The following is a 19446-nucleotide window of genomic DNA, read 5'->3' as shown; positions in this document are numbered from 1 at the left end:
TCTAGAGCAGGGGCCCAAATCCATGGATCCAAAGGCCTCCAGACTTTGAGGGTGTTTGAAATCTGAGACGGATCCAGAGGCAAAATGTGCAGGTGGCCTCTGTCTTTAGAACGGGTTCAATCAACAGCCAGAATCTGATTGCACCTGAAATGTAGGGCATCCAGATCCAAATTTTGCACCCCACGCCTGTCTTTCCTCTGAGCTAGGCAGCTGCCTGACGCTTACAAAGGAGTCCCAGTTAGTTTTCAAGTAAAATAATAATACAAAACCGCCTCTTTTTTAATTGCTTTCAAAAACCGGCCAAACAAAAAAAGATAAACTCTCTCCGAGAAACTATCCATTCCCAAGCACAAGGAGATCCAGGCGAATCCCATCTTAAATAATCCTCTCTCGCCGGGAGGGGACCTGGGAGGAACGAGCGCACAGTCTCCTCCCCCGTGCGGATATTCACGGCTGCACATACACACATTGACACGCGCACACACACACTCGCACAGGACGCGCATTCACATGTCTGTGGGTCATTGCACATAGTGAGCTGCTGTAGCGTCGGCAGCAGTTCTTTCTGGGTCCCTGATCCCCAGGCCAGGACTTGGGCAGCCCCTGGGTGGAGATGCTCGGCAGCATAGGCTGTGTTGAGTCTGGGCATGAGAGAGCCAGCGAGAACCTCAGGTTCCCCTCTGTACCCAGCAGCCTTTATGAAGAATCCCCCTTTATATGACGACAATGGAGCCATGTCCCCAGCACGAGGGATGCTGTAGATGTGGATAGATGACCGGTAACACTTGCGGTACAGATGTAGCCTGGCAGATTTCCAGATGGGAAGGTGCTGAAATCATTGTCCAGTCAAACACCTACCTACTTTGAATTCAGGCCTGCCTGTATATCTTGTGCCTTCTCCTGCCAGCAACCTGTGGTACCTCATGATGTGGGTTAGGGAGGCGGGATTCTTTGCTCAGTTTCTCCTGTAGAAATGGACATTTTTCTGGGCTCTTTACAGTTGTAGGGAGACAAGCCCAGGAATGAACTAATGTAACGGCTAAATTCCCCCTTCTCTCTCCCCCTCATGGCCATGAGGGGCGCCAGCCCGGAGGATGGACGGAATCGGGGGCAGGCTGTCGTCAAAACTCCACCGTTCTGCTTGGAGAATTATTAGCCCACCTGAAGCCCTTGGAGCCAGGCACAAGAGACCCCTCAGAGATGTAGCTCAGATCTCCCTGGACTACAGTGAGGAACCAATCCAGTCCCACCTTCTGCTACCCTGGCAACGGACTGTCCCAAAGTTCCGTGGTCCTCTCTCCCGCTGCCAGGCTCCATGCCCAGGGCAGGGAGAGGTGGTGCCTCCATGTCTAAGGAAGCTGTTGGCATGAAGACTGACTTGCCATCAGCGCCTGTTGGCATCTGAGGAATTCCCTTTGTGTTCCCTGGCACTGGCCTTTGTGTTTTCTGCCCGGCTGAGATCCATTCCAGAGCAGCAGCAGGATCGATTTATAGAACGCCAGGGACAAGAGTCCATGCTATATTACAGCCCGACTGAGCACGGGGAAGCTGTTAATGGGGGACAGGGAGCGTTGTATGTCCCAGGAGAGAGGGGACTAAAACAAGGTTACTTCTCCCTCCATACACGTTCCAGTCACCGCTCACGCTGCTTCCTTCTCGTTTTGAGCACACGGCCCCATTAAAACATCACCTCCTCGCAACTCCCATAGTCACTTTCCACCATGTCAGAGCCCTCGTAGTTTGGGGGTGGCATTGGCTGGGCCCTGATGCCGGGCTGGTGCCCCACCTCGCAGTCTGCGTAGGATGGCTGGGCCACGCTGAGGCGCATGCTCACCCTTTTGTAGCCAGCGTCCGGAGGATAGGGGGTCCCCTCGCTCTGCAGCAGCTGGGAAGGATAGTAGCTGATGGCGGTGTACTCGTTCTGGCACTGGGAGGCGGGCAGTTCCATAGGGTCAGGTGGCAGGAAGTCCTCCAGGTTCTGGTTGCTGTAGCGTGGAGGGATGGGGGCCCGCTTATTGCTTTGGTCTAGTGGGAAGGGAAAGCCACCATAAAGACCAGCTGGTTCAGAGTCTATTTGGGGAGGAGGAGGATGGGAAGATGGCAGAAGAGGGCCTTGAATAACGTCGTAGTGGGGATGGTCCTGGACATCCAATGGGTGGTACCTGGGAGGCCAGTAGGTGGTTTCTGCTGGATATACTGGAAATAAATCAGAACCAGGTTAGCAGCTGTCCATAGCCATTCCTACTTGGAATCAGAGCAAGGTAGGGCTGGAAAGGGTCTCAAGAGGCCATCTAGTCTATCCCCCGTGCTGAGACAGAATTAAGTATGCATAAGTATACATCTAGTCATCCAATAGCTCTTTATCTCTTCTTCCTCTCTAGCCATCTCTCTCTCTCTCTCCATCCATCCAAATCTGGGTATATTAGAGAGAAAGGAAGAGAGAACAAGTAGAAAAGAGGGGTGTAGTGGGTCAGGTGTGAGGGGTGTAGCAGGTCAGGACTGAGGGGTGTTGGCAAGGCTGGGGGGGGAATAGCTGGGTGTAGCGGGTCACATGTGAGGGGCGTTGGCAAGGCTGTGGGGCGGGATAGCTGGATGCAGTGGGTCAGGTGTGAGGGATGTAGCAGGTCAGGAGTGACAGGTGTTGGCAGGGGTGTGTGTGTGTGTGAATAGCTGGTCAGGTGTGAGGGGGGTAGTCAGTCAGAAGTGAGGGGTGTTGCTAGGGCTGTGTGTGTATGTGTGTGAATAGTTGGGTGTAGCTGGTCAGGATTGAGGGGTGTAACAGGTCAGGAGTGATGGGTGTTGGCAGGGCTGTAGGGTTGCGGGGGGGAATAGCCGGGTGTAGCTGGTCAGGGTGTGAGGGATGTAGCAGGTTAGGTGTGAGGGGTGTTGGCAGGGGTGTATGTGTGTATGTGTGAATAGCCAGGTGTAGCTGGTCAGGTGTGAGAGGTGTTGGCAGGGCTGTGGGGGGGGGATAGCTGGGTGTAGTAGGTCAGGATTGAGGGATGATGGCAGGGCTGTGTGTGTGAATAGCCGGGTGTAGCTGGTCAGATGTGAGGGATGTAGCGGGTCAGCAGTGATGGGTGTTGGCGAGGCTGTGGGCTTGCGGGGGTGAATAGCCGGGTGTAGCTGGTCAGGTGTGAGGGGTGTAGCAGGTCAGCAGTGATGGGTGTTGGCGGGGCTGTGGGGGTGAATAGCCGGGTGTAGCTGGTCAGGTGTGAGGGGTGTAGCAGGTCAGCAGTGATGGGTGTTGGCGAGGCTGTGGGCTTGCGGGGGTGAATAGCCGGGTGTAGCTGGTCAGGTGTGAGGGGTGTAGCAGGTCAGCAGTGATGGGTGTTGGCGAGGCTGTGGGCTTGCGGGGGGAATAGCCGGGTGTAGCAGTAGAGACTAGACTGCATGGGGAGGGCTGTGGCACAGGCTTGGACAGCATCTGCCCACACTATGCCGGCTCTTGCCAGTGCCGTTGGCCCTTCACAAGCCTGAAGCCCCAATGCATTGGGGAGCCACCTCTAGCAGGAGGAAGGGGCGTGTGGAGGGGGAGCACTGACCCATCTGCTCCCTGGCCCAGGAGCTCTTGATGAAGGACTCGTTGTCGGAGTTGGAGGAGGGCACGGCCGACGGGAGGTTGGGGGCCACGCTGCACACGATGGTGCCCCGGGGTTTCTGGGCATTGCCCGAGCTGAAGGTGACGAACTCCGGCATGGGGATGGGCTTGCGCTGCTCCGGCGTGCCCCTGTCCAGGTTGTTGTGCGGGCCGTTGCTGAGGATGTTGAGCTCGATGGGTGGCGGGGCGTGCGTGGCCACCCCCACGCTCTTGGAGAACTCGCTTTTGGAGAGCAGGTCTGGGTCCTCGCTGGCCACCGGCTTGTGAGCCTTGGCGGGGCGGCAGTAACGCCTGCGGATGAAGGCGAAGGCCACCGCCAGGATGGCGACGCCCAGCACCCCAGCAACAATCTCGCCGATCTCCTCAGGACCCATCCCCCACTTGGCGGGCGCGATGTCGGGGGTAACGAGCCTCTGCGTGCAGAATGCCCCCTGATACTCCCCCGTGCAGATGCAGCTGACAGAGCCGCCGGCGTTCACACAGCGCCCCGCGTTCCGGCAAGGGTTGTCCTGACATTCCTCAGCCACCTTCTCACACCTGCAGCGGGGAAGGGGAAGGGAGACACCGGCCATCAGAGCTGGGGACACCTGCTAGAAGCTCTAACCAGCTGAAGCAGTGAGGCTGCTCCACACAACTGTTCTCAGAGCCCCAGCACCCGCTAGCCCGAAATTATGCCCAGCCTCGGTTGCTTGCCAGCCAAGAACCAGGAGATGGTGTATTGCCACCAGGGGATTTTGTGGGACTTTTCTGTCCACAGCGCTCCCAAGTTCTCCAGCTTAGATGGAGGTGGGGCCAGGCTGGGGAACCTGTGAAGTTGATTTCTGAATGGGCCTTTCTCTGGAATGTGGTGTGTTGCTCCCTCTAGTGGTGAAGGTGAGGTGGGGCCCACAGGGACATGTCCCTGGCAATAAGTTAAATGACAGTTTTCAGGGAACAGGAGCAAAGTTGCCTTTTCTCCAATTCTGCCAACTCGCAGGAGGATTGTGGGGTGGGGCAGAGGAATGGCCAGCTCCTAAAGGCAAACTTGGACCCCAGCCACATTCGTTTATTTTATACCCATATTTGTGGTTCGTTTGGTCCGGAGCAGCTGCTTTATCCCCATTTTTAGTCCTTTCATGGTAGCACTGGCTACCATAAAGTTCCTTCTCCTTGGTTTTCTGTAGGGTGATGCCACCCAAGCAACCCTGAAAATGCCTCCGCCTCCCTCAGCCATTACCCAGTACATTTCGCCACACCACAGCGACATAAAACAGATCATTGCAATACCAAAGGCCAAGGGACAAAACTCCTCTTTCCAAAGTTCAGAGGAAGATTCTTCTCCTCTCCTTTTCTGGGGAGAACTGGGTGCTTGGAACCTCCCCACTCTTGAAGTCTCTGATAAATCAGGCTAGGGAATCCAGGGACACTCTGAACTGCATTGATCTTTAAGAAACCTCCTCAGCTGTAGTTTACCCTAGGCTGTCTCCCCAAGGGAAGCTACAGATGTTTGCCGCCTGGAGCAAACATCTGGGGAGTGTCCAGAGTAGCTTTGACAAATGCATGAATTTCTAGAAGCTCTAGTAAAGACCAGCCCTTAGGCACTTAGAGATTTTATGAAAAGTCCGAGGAATCAAGACCAAAATACTGATCTAAATCCCCACCCCCATTTAAAAACCCGACACACTCCCATTCCTGAATAGAACAGGAATCCCATCAACTTCAAAATGATTCTAGAACTCTGAACTCCTTCAGGGCTCGGAAAGTTGGATTTGGGATCCTCCCATCCAGAAGCATCAGCCCTCCCACCCTGAACGGGTGCCTTTTTTATCACATTCCTTTTCTTTTTCAGCTTCCTCTCCATGCCTTCTCGTGCATAACGATTTATTTAAGGGAGACATTCCCACACCCTTTAAGGCTACCTCCTTGTGCTAAACAATCTGTTCCATCTTGCATTTAGCTGTGACGCTCGGAGTATCTTTCCCAGACCTGCAGAAGTGCTCCGTGTAGCTCAAAAGCTTCTCTCTCTCTCTCACCAACAGAAGTTGGTCCAATAAAAGATATTGCCTCACCCACCTTGTCTGAGTAGAGGTGCAGCCTGTTTCAGGTGCAGCAGTGCCATCTGGTGATCAGTTGCACATTCTCCCCAAAATAGGGTGGATAATTTCAACCTTCATATTCACCCAAGAGGCCCGTCTACATGCCGGGCAGCTTTAATTGAAAGGCAGTAGAGATGTGCTAGATTCACTTCACATTCAACTTGAGCTGGGCTATTTTCGGCCATGTTGTGGGGCAGGCAGGAGCGAGGAGCCCAGAGAGGGACATGTGGTTACTGCCGGTGTAACTGCTTCCTTACTGATGACCCAAGGTGACATGGGTAGTGAAATCTACTTCTGGAGCCATGTTAACTCTTTCAGTGCTGAATGTGTATTCTGAACATGCGCTAATGTGGATATGAAGAATATCCAGAATTATCAAAATGAATGACAACAATAATTTGGGAAGGTGCCTTAAACCTTGTGCTTCAGGGCTTAAGCCAGTCTCTAATTATTAGAGACCAGGACGAGACCCACTGTAGGGGCAGATTATCCTATATCTGCCTGCTGTAGGGTTCTTACAACTTTCCCTGAAGCATCTGGTGCTGGCAACTATCAGAGACAGGATACTGGGCTGGATGGACCTTGGGTCTGATCCAATGTGGACATTCCTATGTTCCTTAGCACTGCAGATCTGGTGTCTGACAGATGTGGTCCCTGGAATATCCCCTCCAGCAGTGACTTGGTAACGGTAAGGATCTGACTCTTGGCTGATATTAACCAACTTGTAAAACTTGACAGGTATCAGCTACAGAGCCGTCATCAGTCTCCCCCAGAACAATGCATCCTCTGTGCTCATCCTCTCCATTCTGCGAAGGAGCCCTGACATGTCAGGGGTAATTTGTAACACAGCCGAGCAAAGTGTGTACTTGTTAAAAGAGCAGTTCTAGGAACAGCCCTGTCACAAGAAGACACTTTGAATCGGCACCAAACAAAACATTCACAGGCACCCAGCGAAACGCTGACTAAAGGAGATTATTTTCTCAGGCTCTAAGAACCGTGAGTACATGACTCGACTAGTGACAATGCAATCGCAGGGGGATTAATTCGTTGTCTGGTTCCTTCTGCCTTCTAGAGTCTGAGAATGCCATCCAAAAAGTGCATGGAATGTGGCAATCAATCTTGGAGTGGCTGTCTGGGGGATTAAGATTTGTGACCAGGTAAACTGCAGGAACATGCAGTTCCGGATATTCACCCCAGCCATGAGAAACGGTGCCCAAAGTTAAATGTGTCTTGTAAGCTGAGAGCTCCGCACAGGGGAACACGCAGTCAAAAAGCCATTCCTTGGTCTTACCTGTCCCCCAGGTACCAATCGGGGCAGCGGCAGGTGTAGCCTGTTTCGGAGAGGAGGCAGGTGCCCCCATGCAAGCAGGGCTTGGATTCACACGGGCTGTCCCCCAGCTCACAGCGGTCGCCAGAAAACAGCACCGGGCAGATGCAAGTGTAACCTAGAGAGGGCGATAGAGAGCTGTGAGATGGCTGCACCAGCTAGGCGGCGGAGGTGGTTTCTGGCCCAGGGTGCACGAACAATCTGACACTTTGGGAATTAGCAGCGGGAGAGAACTTGGGGTTGAGGCTGCAACCGCCCAGCGCTGAGACTCTCCTGAATGCGCCATCTGAAGAGCACAAAGGTGTTGTCCTGTAACCCCGGGTACAGCTCAGGTGAGGTCCTAAATGGAGCCGGTGGCCCCCTCCCTCCTGGGCGGGCAAAGCTGATCCACCGGCGATAGATTTTTATGACTCTTTTAGACATGATGTCTAACGATGATAGCCTTCAGCCCGCCGAGCGCCCGGCAAACGGCCATGTCTAGGCAGCTCCTGTCCGGACACGCTTTGTTCCACTTCCCCGTGGGAGCTGTCATGTCAAATCAAATTCTGATCCTGGGAGTTTCAACTGCTCAGCTGAGCTCTTTCGCACCAGGCACTAGCATGCTGCGCTGGGGAAGTGCAGCCCCTCCACCTTGGAGCATCCTAAAAGTGCCTGGTTATGACCCACAAAATAAACGTCTCCATTCTCTGTGCATAGAGTAACTTAGGCAAGTTCCGGCTCACTTCCACGTCACTAGTAGAGCCGTGTGCACACACGCGTGCACATGGCAGGCACAAGCAGCCAGCCATGCAAACACAGAGACGTGTATGTTCAATCTTATCCATGTGCTCACACACACTATCCCTGAGCGTGATCCTGTCACTGACTGATTGGCCTTATTGTGACATTTGCATGAGATCCAGGCATATTTACACAAACACTTTCTCGCACAAACACACATGCCTTTGCACTCCAGCACACATGCACACACATGCACAAGCACATTTGCACATATGTGCACACGTTCCCCTGTATACACATGACCCCTTTTGCAGGGTTGCACACTCACACACCCTGTGTCTGTGCACTTTACCTCAAACAAGTTCACCTGAGCTAAACAGCTGCCTAGCTGACAGGAATCTAAATCCTGTTGCCCAAGGGGGCAGGCAGGGAGGGAAGGAGGGAGGTGTGCTCTCAGCCCTTTGATTGCTGCTAACCCAATAGGGCGTGGGACTCTGCAGCAGACCTCAGGCAGAAAAACAATAGCATCAATAAGCACAGACAGGTTCAAAGGATTCCCCTGTGCATGTCTCCCATCACCATGTAGCTGTGTCAGAGCCGCCTCCAGATGCCCCCAAGACAGGGGAATGGAAGTCAGAGAAGGAAAGCCCGAGCATGGGCAGTGGCTGTCTCAAGAAGCTCAGTGCTGCAATGTTACGCTGTGCACATGAGTCCCTCTCACATACTGTTCACCCACAGAAATCAGAGCAAGATGTTCTGGAGAGGAAGGGTGGTGCAGTAGTTAGGGTGCTAGCCTGGGACTGGGAGACCCGACTTTAATCCCCAACTCTGCTACAGGTTTCCTGTGAGGCCTTGGTCAAGTCACTTAGTCTCTCTGTGTCTCAGTGCCCCACCTGTGAAATGGGGATGATAGCACTGCCCTGCCTCACAGGGGAGTTGGGAGGTTGATGAGGTGCACAGATAGATACACCCGTGTTTGTGACATGGATGAAATCCTGCTACAAATAACTGCTGGGCAACCAGGTTCAGATGAACCCGAGAATTGCAGGCATGAGCTTGTGCTAATGACTTTCATAGGTTCCCTCCCCCGCCCCCGGGAGTCACTTATAGGATGGGAACAAATCCACATCTCGTCTTCCCACAGTATTTCCACCTTCCAGGAGCTGAAACGTCACGGGATGACCAGACCTCACGTTATTCCAGCTCCTTGAGGCTTTGTAAAAGCCTGAATGAAAATACAACTGAATCCAAGGCCCTGTGCAGAAACAGCGGTGCACCCAGTCTGATCTGCCAAGGACTGCCTCGTAATGCTTCCAATGTGTTGTTTCACTGATTAAGGACATTGCCCCCTGACAGCCTGCTGGGAGACACGCAGCGCTGTGAAAAGCCAGAATTTCCCCTCCTCTGGGGCAGCCCCCTTAAATTTGTCCATTCAGCTCAGCTGTTTTCCACGCTCGCCTCCAGACTATTGATTTCTTATTGCCCAGAAAGTCATGGCGGGACATACACGTACCTCCTCCGTGAGTCTCGGCGCACATCCCCTCATTGAGGCAGGGGTTGCTGCTGCAGGCGCCGGTGTGCGGGCAGCACTGTTTTATCCCCACCTCCTCCACAATCCCCTTCACCTGGCTGTCCCCAGGCAGGAGCATCACGTCTTCGCTGTCAATTCTGACCGCATCCAGGCAACCTCTAAACCCCCGAGTGACCCGCTGGGGCTGTCGGGACTGGACGATCCCCCCGAAGAGCAGATCTCTCCTGGAAGGGGAGATGCTGCAGGCCCCGGGCAGCCGGAGAGACGTATTTCCCAAGCTGTCGACGAGCAAGCGGAGGGATGTGCTTTTCACTTCCAGAAGGACCGAGTGCCACTCTCCGTCGCTCACAAAACCCAGGGAGGAGAGGTTCCCGTTGATATTGCCACGGCATCGGTGTCCGAGATGAGGCACCCCATTAATGAGCTGCAAAACACGCCCAAACAGCCAGAATTAGGAGCGATGCAAACACCGTTGTGCCGCTGGGCTTTCAACGCTCCCTGCTTCCCTCCTTCCCCTTCTGTGCAAGGCAAGAGGCAAACGCCTGAGATTTCCAGGACCCAAGAACGTTCAGCCAATAGGACCGTTCCACCAGCCAAACCTCCTGAGGCTTTGCCTTGCATTAGAAATGAAATGCCCATGGGACTGTCCGTGGTGGGGGACGACTGTGTATATCTTTTAAATTACAATGCGTCTCACCGCAGTTCCTGGTGGACTGAACTACCACCTTCACCATTAACTCTACTCAGGAAGCTGAAGAATTGCACGAGCCTTGCAACCAAAAGTCTCCTCTTGCCAATTGGCAGGGCAGGCTTGGGGGAAGCTGGAGTAGGTAGGTGCTGGCCTGGAGAAGGCAGCCGCCTTTCGCCAGCGCTAAACTTCGCACCCTACTTTAAAACTAGGTTTACGTTGCTATTTTGGAAAACAACTAGTCCGTCTCACCTTGCTCACACAGCTCGATCCCTGGCCTCTCCTGCAGCCCTTGACTGGTAGGTGGAGAGGGCTGTTCATGAGATGGCCTGTAAAGCCAGGAGTGGCTCTGGGCCACCTGGGTGACCCGGAAAGTGTGAGGTCTCTAGAGGACTGCACTATGGACTGGTCCAGGATCACCTCCTTCTAACTGCTGGACCATTCCAATCCTCAATTACAATGGGGAGGAAGAGGGCAGGGCAGGAGAAAACCATTCTTAATGTGAACAAACCAAACGGCATTTTATTATTTCCTTTGTTTTTCGTTCTCCCTAGAAATGGCTCTGAACCAAAACCCAGCTCCTGTCACTTTTTCAATCGGCCAAAGATACGTTGTTTAGCTGCCCCCCGGGACTCCTGTAATATGTAAGGCCAAATTCTGCTCTAACTTACTCCTTGCATCACCCCGTGGGTTCAGAGTGCACGCTAGGACAGGCGAGATTTAGCCCCTCCTGCCTCCCTTTGTAAAGAGCTGGGAGGTGGGAAGGAATCAGCTCTGTGCTGTGAGTCATCATGCTATAATTGGATTATGGTAGCACCCACAAGCCACAACAGAGATCAGGACCACGCTGGGTGCCGTACATAGGCACAGTGAGACAACTGCCACCCTAAGGAGCTAACAATCTTTTGACCCCCAGGTCCACGCTCCGTGCCCCAGACCACACCGCCAGTGGCAGCATGCAGACGCTGCATGACTTTACTCCCCAGCTGTTTGCAGCCCCCACCTGCTGCCTCGGGGTTTAATTTGGGTCACCGTGGTGCTGGCGTTCAGGATGCCTGTGCACAAGTGAACTCCATTTCCAAGTGATTACTTGGTATCTTGTTACCGGTGTGGAAGCTGCCCAGGCCGGAGCGTCTCTGTTGGCATTAACAAGAGGTGCTGAAAGAATCTAGGCAAGCAAGAGCAGCTGGCAGGGCTGCATTGTAGGAGTAGGTGAAGGGGGCGAAGAAGAAAGAAAGAGACCTGCTGTAATACCCAGCTTTTTATCAGCACATTTGAAACCAGGGCCAAAGCTGCTAATATCCTCTGCAATCCAATACTCCCTCTCCAGCACCCGGGAATGACACAATCAGATCATTGAGCGTCTAATTATACTAACTACACAAACGTCCTCTGCATTGTAATGGAGGGGCAGTGCGGGAAAAATGCTGTCCATTGTCTGTGACTCCTCTTAAAAGCTTTGGTGGGACAGTGAAAAGAGAGAGAAGCATGTAAGTGTGGTTTCGGGGTGAATTCAGGTGAAAACCCCTCTTTTCCCCTACCCCATTGATTCGTAAGGGACTGTCTTCTATAGAACCCAGGGGGCCATGAATAGGGAGAATGCACAGGTAGAATTTTAAACATTCGTTTGTCTGTCTATATATATATATATTGAACTTGCTTTGATCCGTCGGCGTGCACAGCCCCACCCCCCTGGAGCACTGCTTTACCGCGTTATATCCAAATTCGTGTTATATCGGGTCGCGTTATATCCGGGGTAGAGGTGTATGTGACAAGGGGAAATCTGTTTTGGAAGGACTCGTAGAAGCTGGTGGATGATCTCCACTGGGTGACCCTTGGAGGAGCTGTGCTGTGAATCTCTGCACTGTGGGGTGAGAATATCAGAGAAGGTTTTGCCGTTTCCCTTCTGTTTTAAACACAAGCTGAGCATCAGTAACTGGCTTGTTCAGATTCTGGGGACAAGTTAGGATTCAATGCCCCTGAAGCAAAAAGAGACTCCTTTATGAGTCTCCTCCAGCTAGCCTGTCTTTTTCCTCCTTCTGGTGCACAATGCCGTTTCAGCTCGGGTGCAGTGCTTGGAGATCATGAGGATAAGGCAGGTTCACCCTGGGAGGAATTTATTCAAAACACTGGAACTACAAACCTGAGACAATAAGCAAATAAATAACAGATGCTACTGACTTGCGCTTATTTGCCTATTTTTGCAAAACTAAAAGCTCGAGGGCCCCCCGAGTTTATCAGACATGTCCTGGCAATGTTTTGGTCCCTCTGATGCACTCCACAAACAGCGTGACAAAGAAATGAGTCAAAGGCACTGCTGCCCCTCCAGCTGCAGGGCAGAGTATCTATTAATATTACGCACTGGACAGGCACAGCTGTCTATGTATAGCCAAAAAGACTGGGGCTTTGGACTCAGTCATTAACTAGCCTTTTGTCACCAGGTCCTATGTGTGGGACTGGCTAATAAATTGTCTCCTTGGCTACTATGCACGCCTCCTCCTCTTTCCCTGTGCACCTCCCTGAGGGCTAAGATCAGTGGAGGTGATTTTATTGACCAGTCTCTGAGCTGCTCTAAGACTTGGAGGCAAGGTGCTTCCAGTGGCGCAGCGGCATCTCTGGTTATGTGACTTTCTTGCTCCAAGCGCCTGCTGGAGCCTAACTCTGCTGGCCTTCAGGGCGAAGTCTGAGGCACCCCTTTTAGATCAGATGGGGGCTTGACAATGGCCCCTCCCTGAATGGCTTATTGGGGCTGGTTGGGGCAGTAGAGAGGGCGCTCCGGGGCTGTGCCAGGTGCAGAAGAGGGTACAAGAGCCTTCTGCAGCTTTCGTGACCCTGTGCAATGGGTAGCTACAATCGCAGTCCCTGCATTCGCTGTCTTGCTTCCCAGCCAGAGGGGCCAGCAGATCTGAGCGGCTGGGCAAGGTCACGCCCTCTAGCTGCTGCTCCAGCGAGCTCCTCCTCAGGGCCAAGAAGGAATTCTGGCTGAGAAAATTCTTCCAGGGACTCCTGCTGGTAAGCAGACCCTTTCCCCATCTCCCCCCATGCTCTGCAGCCAATGGCTTAACGCCACCATGGGGCTCAGGGGTGGGGTTTGTGTGAGCTGCCTCTTCTGAGCAGTTTGAAATGGACACTGTCATCTTAAAAACCATCCTCCTGTCTCAATATTATTAGGGTTACCATATCTCATAAATAAAAAAAGAGGACCCTCCACGGGCCATGGCCCCGCCCATTTCCCCACCCCTAGCCCCGCCCCAACTCCGCCCCTTCCCCACCCTAACTCCGCCCCCTCCTCCCTCCCACTCCCAGCCAGGGGGAAAGGGCTGCCCCAGTGCTACCAGCATCACGGTTTGCCGGGCAGCCCCCAGACCCTGCGCCCCCAGCCGGCGCTTCCCCAGCGCAGCTGGTGCCCGGGAGGGGAAGCGCCCAGCTGGGGGCGCAGGGTCTGGAGGCTGCCCAGCAAACCGTGAAGCCGGTAGCGCTCGGGCTTTGGGCAGCCCCCATGCCTCCGGACCCTGTGCCCCCAGCCGGGCACTTCCCCTCCGGGGCTCCGGCGGCTCTGCGTAACTTACACTGTATAAGTTACACAGAGCCGAAGAGGAGCAGAGCCCCCGCAGCTGGAGGCTCTGCTCCTCTTAGGCTCTGTTTAAGAGCCGGGCTGCCCCAGCACTACCGGCTTTGGGCAGCCCCCGTGCCTCCGGACCCTGCGCCGCCGGAGCCCGGGTGGGGAAGTGCCCGGCTGGGGGCGCAGGGTCCGGAGGCAAGGGGGCTGCCCGAAGCCGGTAGCGCTCGGGCAGCCCGGCTCTTAAACAGAGCCTCCAGCGGCTGGGGCTGTGTGTAACTGACACTGTGTCAGTTACACACAGCCCCGGCGGCTGGAGGCTCCAGTCCCCGCGGCTCTATTTAAGAGCCGGGCTGCCGGAGCGCTACCGGCTTCGGGCAGCCCCGTGCCTCCAGACCCTGCGCCCCCAGCTGGGCACTTCCCCTCCCGGGCTCCAGCGGCGCAGGGTCTCCAGGCACGGGGCTGCCCGAAGCCGGTAGCGTTCAGGCAGCCGGGCTCTTAAACAGAGCCGCCATTTTCCCGGACATGTTCCGCTTTTTGGCAATTCCCCCCGGACGGGGGTTTGACTGCCGAAAAGCCGGACATGTCCGGGAAAAAGAGGACGTATGGTAACCCTAAATATTATTCCCCCACCACTGTTCCAGCCGTCCCCTAGGATTGCTGTAGCTGCAAGAAATTAGAGAAGAAAAAACATATTTCCCTGTATTTTTTTCAGTTTGTTCATTTAACAGCACTTGGTGTATTGCCAGCGCCACTGATTCCCCTACTAGACCATTTCCCTTGTTGTTTGTGGGGGTCTTTTATACCAAAACAGCGGAGAGTAAAACATTTTAAAATTGGAAAACGCCACAGAAATAGGCAGGGGATTCAGGGGCCGGAGACGCACTTGAAAATATTGTTAAACTCAGTTTAAAAAATGGATTGTGTCCCTTTAAATGAGCATGATGCTGTATTTAATTTATGTCGTACGTCTAGATTACACAGAGATGGGTTCAGGGGAAAAAACCCAGTAAGTCAATAAGTGAGTTATAAGATATGAAACTTAAATTAGGCCCATTATAATTAATGAGACACAGACAATAAAACCCTTTTCTGAAGGGCTCTTGGTTTCCTTCTGCTGCCAAGGTTGAAGGGAGCAGACACATGCTCCTTTGAATTCTTTATAGATTCAGCAAGTGCAGCCAAAGAAAGGGGAGAGATCAGATTAAGATGTTCCTGGTTCTGGCAGCTGTCCGGAATGACGAAACCCACTGCAAGAAACATAAACTAAGAGGCCTGCAAGTTTAAGCTTGAATTGGTTCTCCCCCATCTCACTGGCTAAAGTTGCCTGGATCATTCATGAAATAGTAAGTGATGTGAGAGGCCATTTTATAAGACTTCTGTCCTCACCTTCTCCCTGCCTTCCATTAAAACAAAGAGCCTTTAATCCATTGGTGTCCATCTGGACAACTTCTCTGTATCTTTTTGGGTGGCCACTGGATCCGTGCTCAGCCCAGCTCAGCCACTGAGGAAACTAGAAGCAGCTGTTGTTTCCTGTGGTAAGTTAATGGGTAACACCATGTTTAGGGGTTTCTGACTAATTCCCTGGTGAATAAATGGGGTTGGGTTGCTCACTTACAAGCTTGTGGGTTGGTGGAAACACCATGTTCACAGGCCCTTGAATGATCTGTTTGTGAGTCTGTAGGTACCATGGGCCAGATCCTCCATGGGTGTGAGTCCATTCAGCTCCCCTGAAGTCAGCGGAGCACTGTCAATTTGTACCAATTTGCACTGAGAATCTGGCTCCTCGTGGTCCCAGAGTGACTCCTGTGTGTATGTGGGAACTCTATCTTCTGGCATCCCTGAATTGTCTCCTGTGCTGCTCGTACTATTATTAGTTAGTGCGGTACCCTCGGGGTTGGGATCGCATTGTACCTGGCGCTGTACGAACACCTAAGGTGACATTTCCAAAGATGCTCAGCATCAGCTTAACTTCTGCTTTTGGTCAAGTCAGTGGGAATTTTCCCATTGGCTAAACAGTACGGGGGAGGGGTAGCTCAGTGGTTTGAGCATTGGCCTGCTAAACCCAGGGTTGTGAGTTCAATCCTTGAGGGGGCCACTTAGGGACCTGGGGCAAAATCAGTACTTGGTCCTGCTAGTGAAGGCAGGGGGCTGGACTCGATGACCTTTCAAGGTCCCTTCCAGTTCTAGGAGATAGGATATCTCCATAAATTTAGGAGCAGAGCGTTACTGAAAACCCCAACCGGTACATAACAGTCCTTTCTCCAAGGAGCCAACAGTCAAATGGACATGATGTCACAGAAGGATGAAACAAACAAGGAGGGGTAAAAGAAGAGAGGTAGTAGCATCAGGCTGCTTTAGTACAGACTGGCTGTGTGCACAATCCATCGGTTCAAAAAGCCCATCTCTAGCAGTCATGCTGTAATCACAACGTGTCATGCTGTAATCACGTGTCACCTGCCTAGGTGAACATACCAAGTTGCACAGTACCCAGGTTACCAACGGGTCTTCACCACATGGTATTTTACACCTACACATAGATGGGTATTACTTTGTTCAGTCTGTTCCTTCCTTTGGTGATAGTTCCCAGTGCACATGCAATGGAATTGTAATAAATCCTTAGGTACTGCAAACCCTACCTCCAGAACAGCAGCGTTGGTCCCATTGACGAAGAGCAGAACACCGTGCAGCTGGTGGGTTTTCAGGCGGAACTGCATCTGCCAGTCCCCTCTCTCCTGGTGATGGTACCAGATGTAGCTGTGCCCACTGAATCTCACAGCCGTGCCTAGAAATATAACCAGGCAAGGCGGGTCATCTGAAAACAGTCTGAGATTCTGGATTGTGGTCAACCTACGGCATCCAGTGTTTTCCCCAGCCCTGTGCTTTCCCCCATTTCAGCCACCATAACTCCAGCCTGACCTGCAGGAGTCTTTGCTGCCCCCAGTCTCTACATAGCTCTGCCAGTGAAGCTCATGAGGACCTGCAATGCCCCCTGGCTATTCACATTTTGAGCCTCCCCAACAGCTCTTCCACCATAATGACCTGCAGCCCAGTCTTGTCCTGCAGCATCCCCGGACATTCCTGTTCGGGGGCTGCAAACAGCTTTTCCAGGACAGCTCCTTCCCAACCTATCAACCCCTGCTATTCCATGGGCAATGTGGAAATACAGTAGATTCCACTTATTAGTAACCCTCCGGTCACCAGCCAAAAGTTGCTATTACCCAGCCGTTACTAATAAGCAGGAGGCAGGTTTGCAGGGCTGCAGCCAGGACAGAAGCACTGGGACATGCCTTCCCTGGTTTCAGCCCGGATGCTGGGACTTTCTATGGGAAACAGAAGTGCTGGGGACCCCTGAGGCTGCACAATGCTTCTCCCTGCGCTCTTTGGGGCGCAGCATGCCCCAGCACTTCTTTCCCTGTGTGTAGTTCCCCAACAGGGCACAGCCTGGAGAGGCATCTGCCCTGCCAACAGCCTCCCCCCTTACGTCATGGGCGTTCCTGTGCAAGCAGGTTTGCCGGGCTGCAGTCCCAGAAGGAAGTGACAGGACAGGCTGAGCACCGGCCGCAGGCAGGTTTGCAGGGTTGCTGCCAGAGAAGGCAGGTCCCAGCACTTCCTTCCCTGGCTGCAGCTTCCCTCCCAAACCTGGGCCGCAGCTGAAAAACGTTGGTAATCAGCGGCAAACCGTTGCCAGGACCCAAATCCCCTTAACGTTAAAGTCAATGGGATGGGATTGGTGCCTGGCAAAATGTTGCTGTTAACAGGAAGTTGTCAATAGCTGGTATAGTAGGAAGAGGGCCTGAAACATAAGGCCTTGTATTAGAGGCCTGGTAGGAGGCCTGAGGCCTGGGCTAAAGTAATGGTCAAAACTTGCTAATATAAAGCAAAGTTAAGTTATGAGCAAGAGGCAAGCCCTGCTCACAGAATTTGGCAAGAACAGGGCCGATATTGCTGAACCACCCATTCCTAAGTAGTGTTAGTCACAAGAATACACACACAAACACATTCCAGAAAGGTGGTACCAGAACACCTCGATACCAGCACATTCCCCAAACATAACAGGAACACGCTGACCCATCCTAAAGCTAAGGTTAGGATGACAGCATGATGAATAGAGATGTTTTGATCATTACTTTAGTCTCAGGCCTCATTACAGGCCTCTAATACAAGGCCTTATGTTTCAGGCCCTCTTCCTACTACAGGCGGGTTGCTGCTAAGTGGAAGCTACTGTACCTAAAATATGAATACAAAATCTTTGCCTTGATTTGAAGCACTGGAATAGGTTACCTAGGGAGGTGGTGGAATCTCCTTCCTTAGAGGTTTTTAAGGTCAGGCTTGACAAAGCCCTGGCTGGGATGATTTAGTTGGGGATTGGTCCTGCTTTGAGCAGGGGGTTGGACTAGATGACCTCCTGAGGTCCCTTTCAACCCTGATATTCTATGATTCTATGATTTGAATTCACCACTTTTAACTAGTCTGTGCTTTGCTGGGCACAGGACCAAAGCATGGGAACCCAAGGATAGAACTTCTACCCGTAGAGCCCAGACCATTTTGCTCCACATATGAGTGACTTTACTCTCATCGGGGCAACAGAGATCCTGTTATTATTTAATGACACATGATAAGAGCTTAGCATTATCCAGTGGAATTCTTCCTACAGGCCAGATGGAATTTGAAGCTCAAGGACGCTAGGTCTGGCCCTGAAAGCGAAGGCAGAATGGCCAGTTAATGGAACAGTGTAATTCCATGACAACTCCCTGAGTTTCGTGATGTGCTGAAGGGATAATCCCACACACTAGAGACTGGCATTGCTTTCCCAAGGGGGAGAATTCAAGAGCAATAAGGAGGATCTCTCACCATTGCAAGAACAAATTTGCTCCAAGCTGTGCCGGGGCGTGAGAACGCTGAGTCGGGCAGTGCTGTAGGTGGACACCATGCCCGGGTCCAGCTGAATTGTCTCCTTGCAGACACGCCGGGCACAAGCTGGCCCATGACATGGCACGTGAATGGCCTTCTTTAGCTGGAGCCCCACCTGCTGGTCCATCTCCCCAGCCAACAGAGAAATCTTGTTTGCTAGGACGCGGGGCTCATAGAAGGCACCGGGGGACTCTCCGACAGCCAAGAGGAGCTCCACGCCGTTAGAGGCTGCCGTGGGCTGTAGGCTGGCCATGTGGATGTTCTGACGTCTTGTGACCAGGGTGTTTCCCAGAAACCTTTGCAAGTTGCGCCAATGGTCACCCACAAACTCCTCAGGGGAGAGGTGCTGGAAGTGTAACACCACGGCCTTGTCCAGCGCCTCCTGACTGAAGCACCACACATGGACGTTGATGGTGGTGGTGGTTTTGAACGTGCCATCGCTGACAGTCACGTTCAGGGCGTAGTGGCCATGGGGAAGCTTCTCGCCAGCGATGATTTTGCCATCCGTTGCCCCCACTGAGAAGTGCCCCTCTTGGGGTACTTCTGCTGCCAAGGTGTACACCAGGGTGTCATGGGGGTCTCGATCCGTGGCATGGATCTTGCCGAGAACACCGCCTCGGAAGGCGCTCTCATTAGTAGTGATGAACACCTCCAGGGGCAACGCCGAGGGCGCATATTGGCTCGGCTCACTCACTTGGATGTTTACAAAGGCAGAGGACGAAAGAGGAGGGATGCCGCTGTCTGAGACCTGTCAAGGAAAACAAAAGGACCCGTTACAGGCCTGCACTGAGTTACATTGGCACTGCTCCCAGGCTGGGGATCAAGAGGAGGTGGCACTGCTTGTGTTTGAGGTGCTAGGCCAGCTTTCCACCCTGCTCTGCTGACGAACCTCAATCCTGATCTATCCAGTTTCCTATTCCCCCCACGGCCCACCCGCTCCTAGTCTCTACGGCTGAAGCAAAAGTCCCGAGAGACTAGGAGTGTATGTGTGGGAAGAGCGTCTCATCCCCGCTCCCCGTCAGATGGGCGCA

The 19446-nt window shown here is 53.0% G+C and overlaps 1 protein-coding gene across 1 annotated transcript in view; it reads right to left on the bottom strand.

Annotated features, from left to right (window-relative positions):
• Positions 1–249: 249 nt before the first annotated feature.
• Positions 250–19446, bottom strand: part of FAT2 (FAT atypical cadherin 2) — an 80489-nt gene continuing 61292 nt past the window's right edge. Inside the window, exons 19-24 of the mRNA XM_054038565.1 lie at positions 18356–19163; positions 16141–16286; positions 9237–9678; positions 6968–7121; positions 3546–4138; positions 250–2196 (exon numbers count right to left, since the gene is read on the bottom strand). Coding sequence (XP_053894540.1) covers positions 1679–2196; positions 3546–4138; positions 6968–7121; positions 9237–9678; positions 16141–16286; positions 18356–19163 — 2661 coding nt within the window. The 3' untranslated portion in view covers positions 250–1678. The remainder of the gene's footprint in view (positions 2197–3545; positions 4139–6967; positions 7122–9236; positions 9679–16140; positions 16287–18355; positions 19164–19446) is intronic.

Source organism: Malaclemys terrapin, chromosome 8 (assembly GCF_027887155.1).
Source record: "Malaclemys terrapin pileata isolate rMalTer1 chromosome 8, rMalTer1.hap1, whole genome shotgun sequence".
NCBI classification, from domain to species: Eukaryota; Metazoa; Chordata; order Testudines; family Emydidae; genus Malaclemys; species Malaclemys terrapin.
Note: the sequence above shows the minus strand (reverse complement) of the source record. Positions and strands in the feature narration are given on the sequence as shown.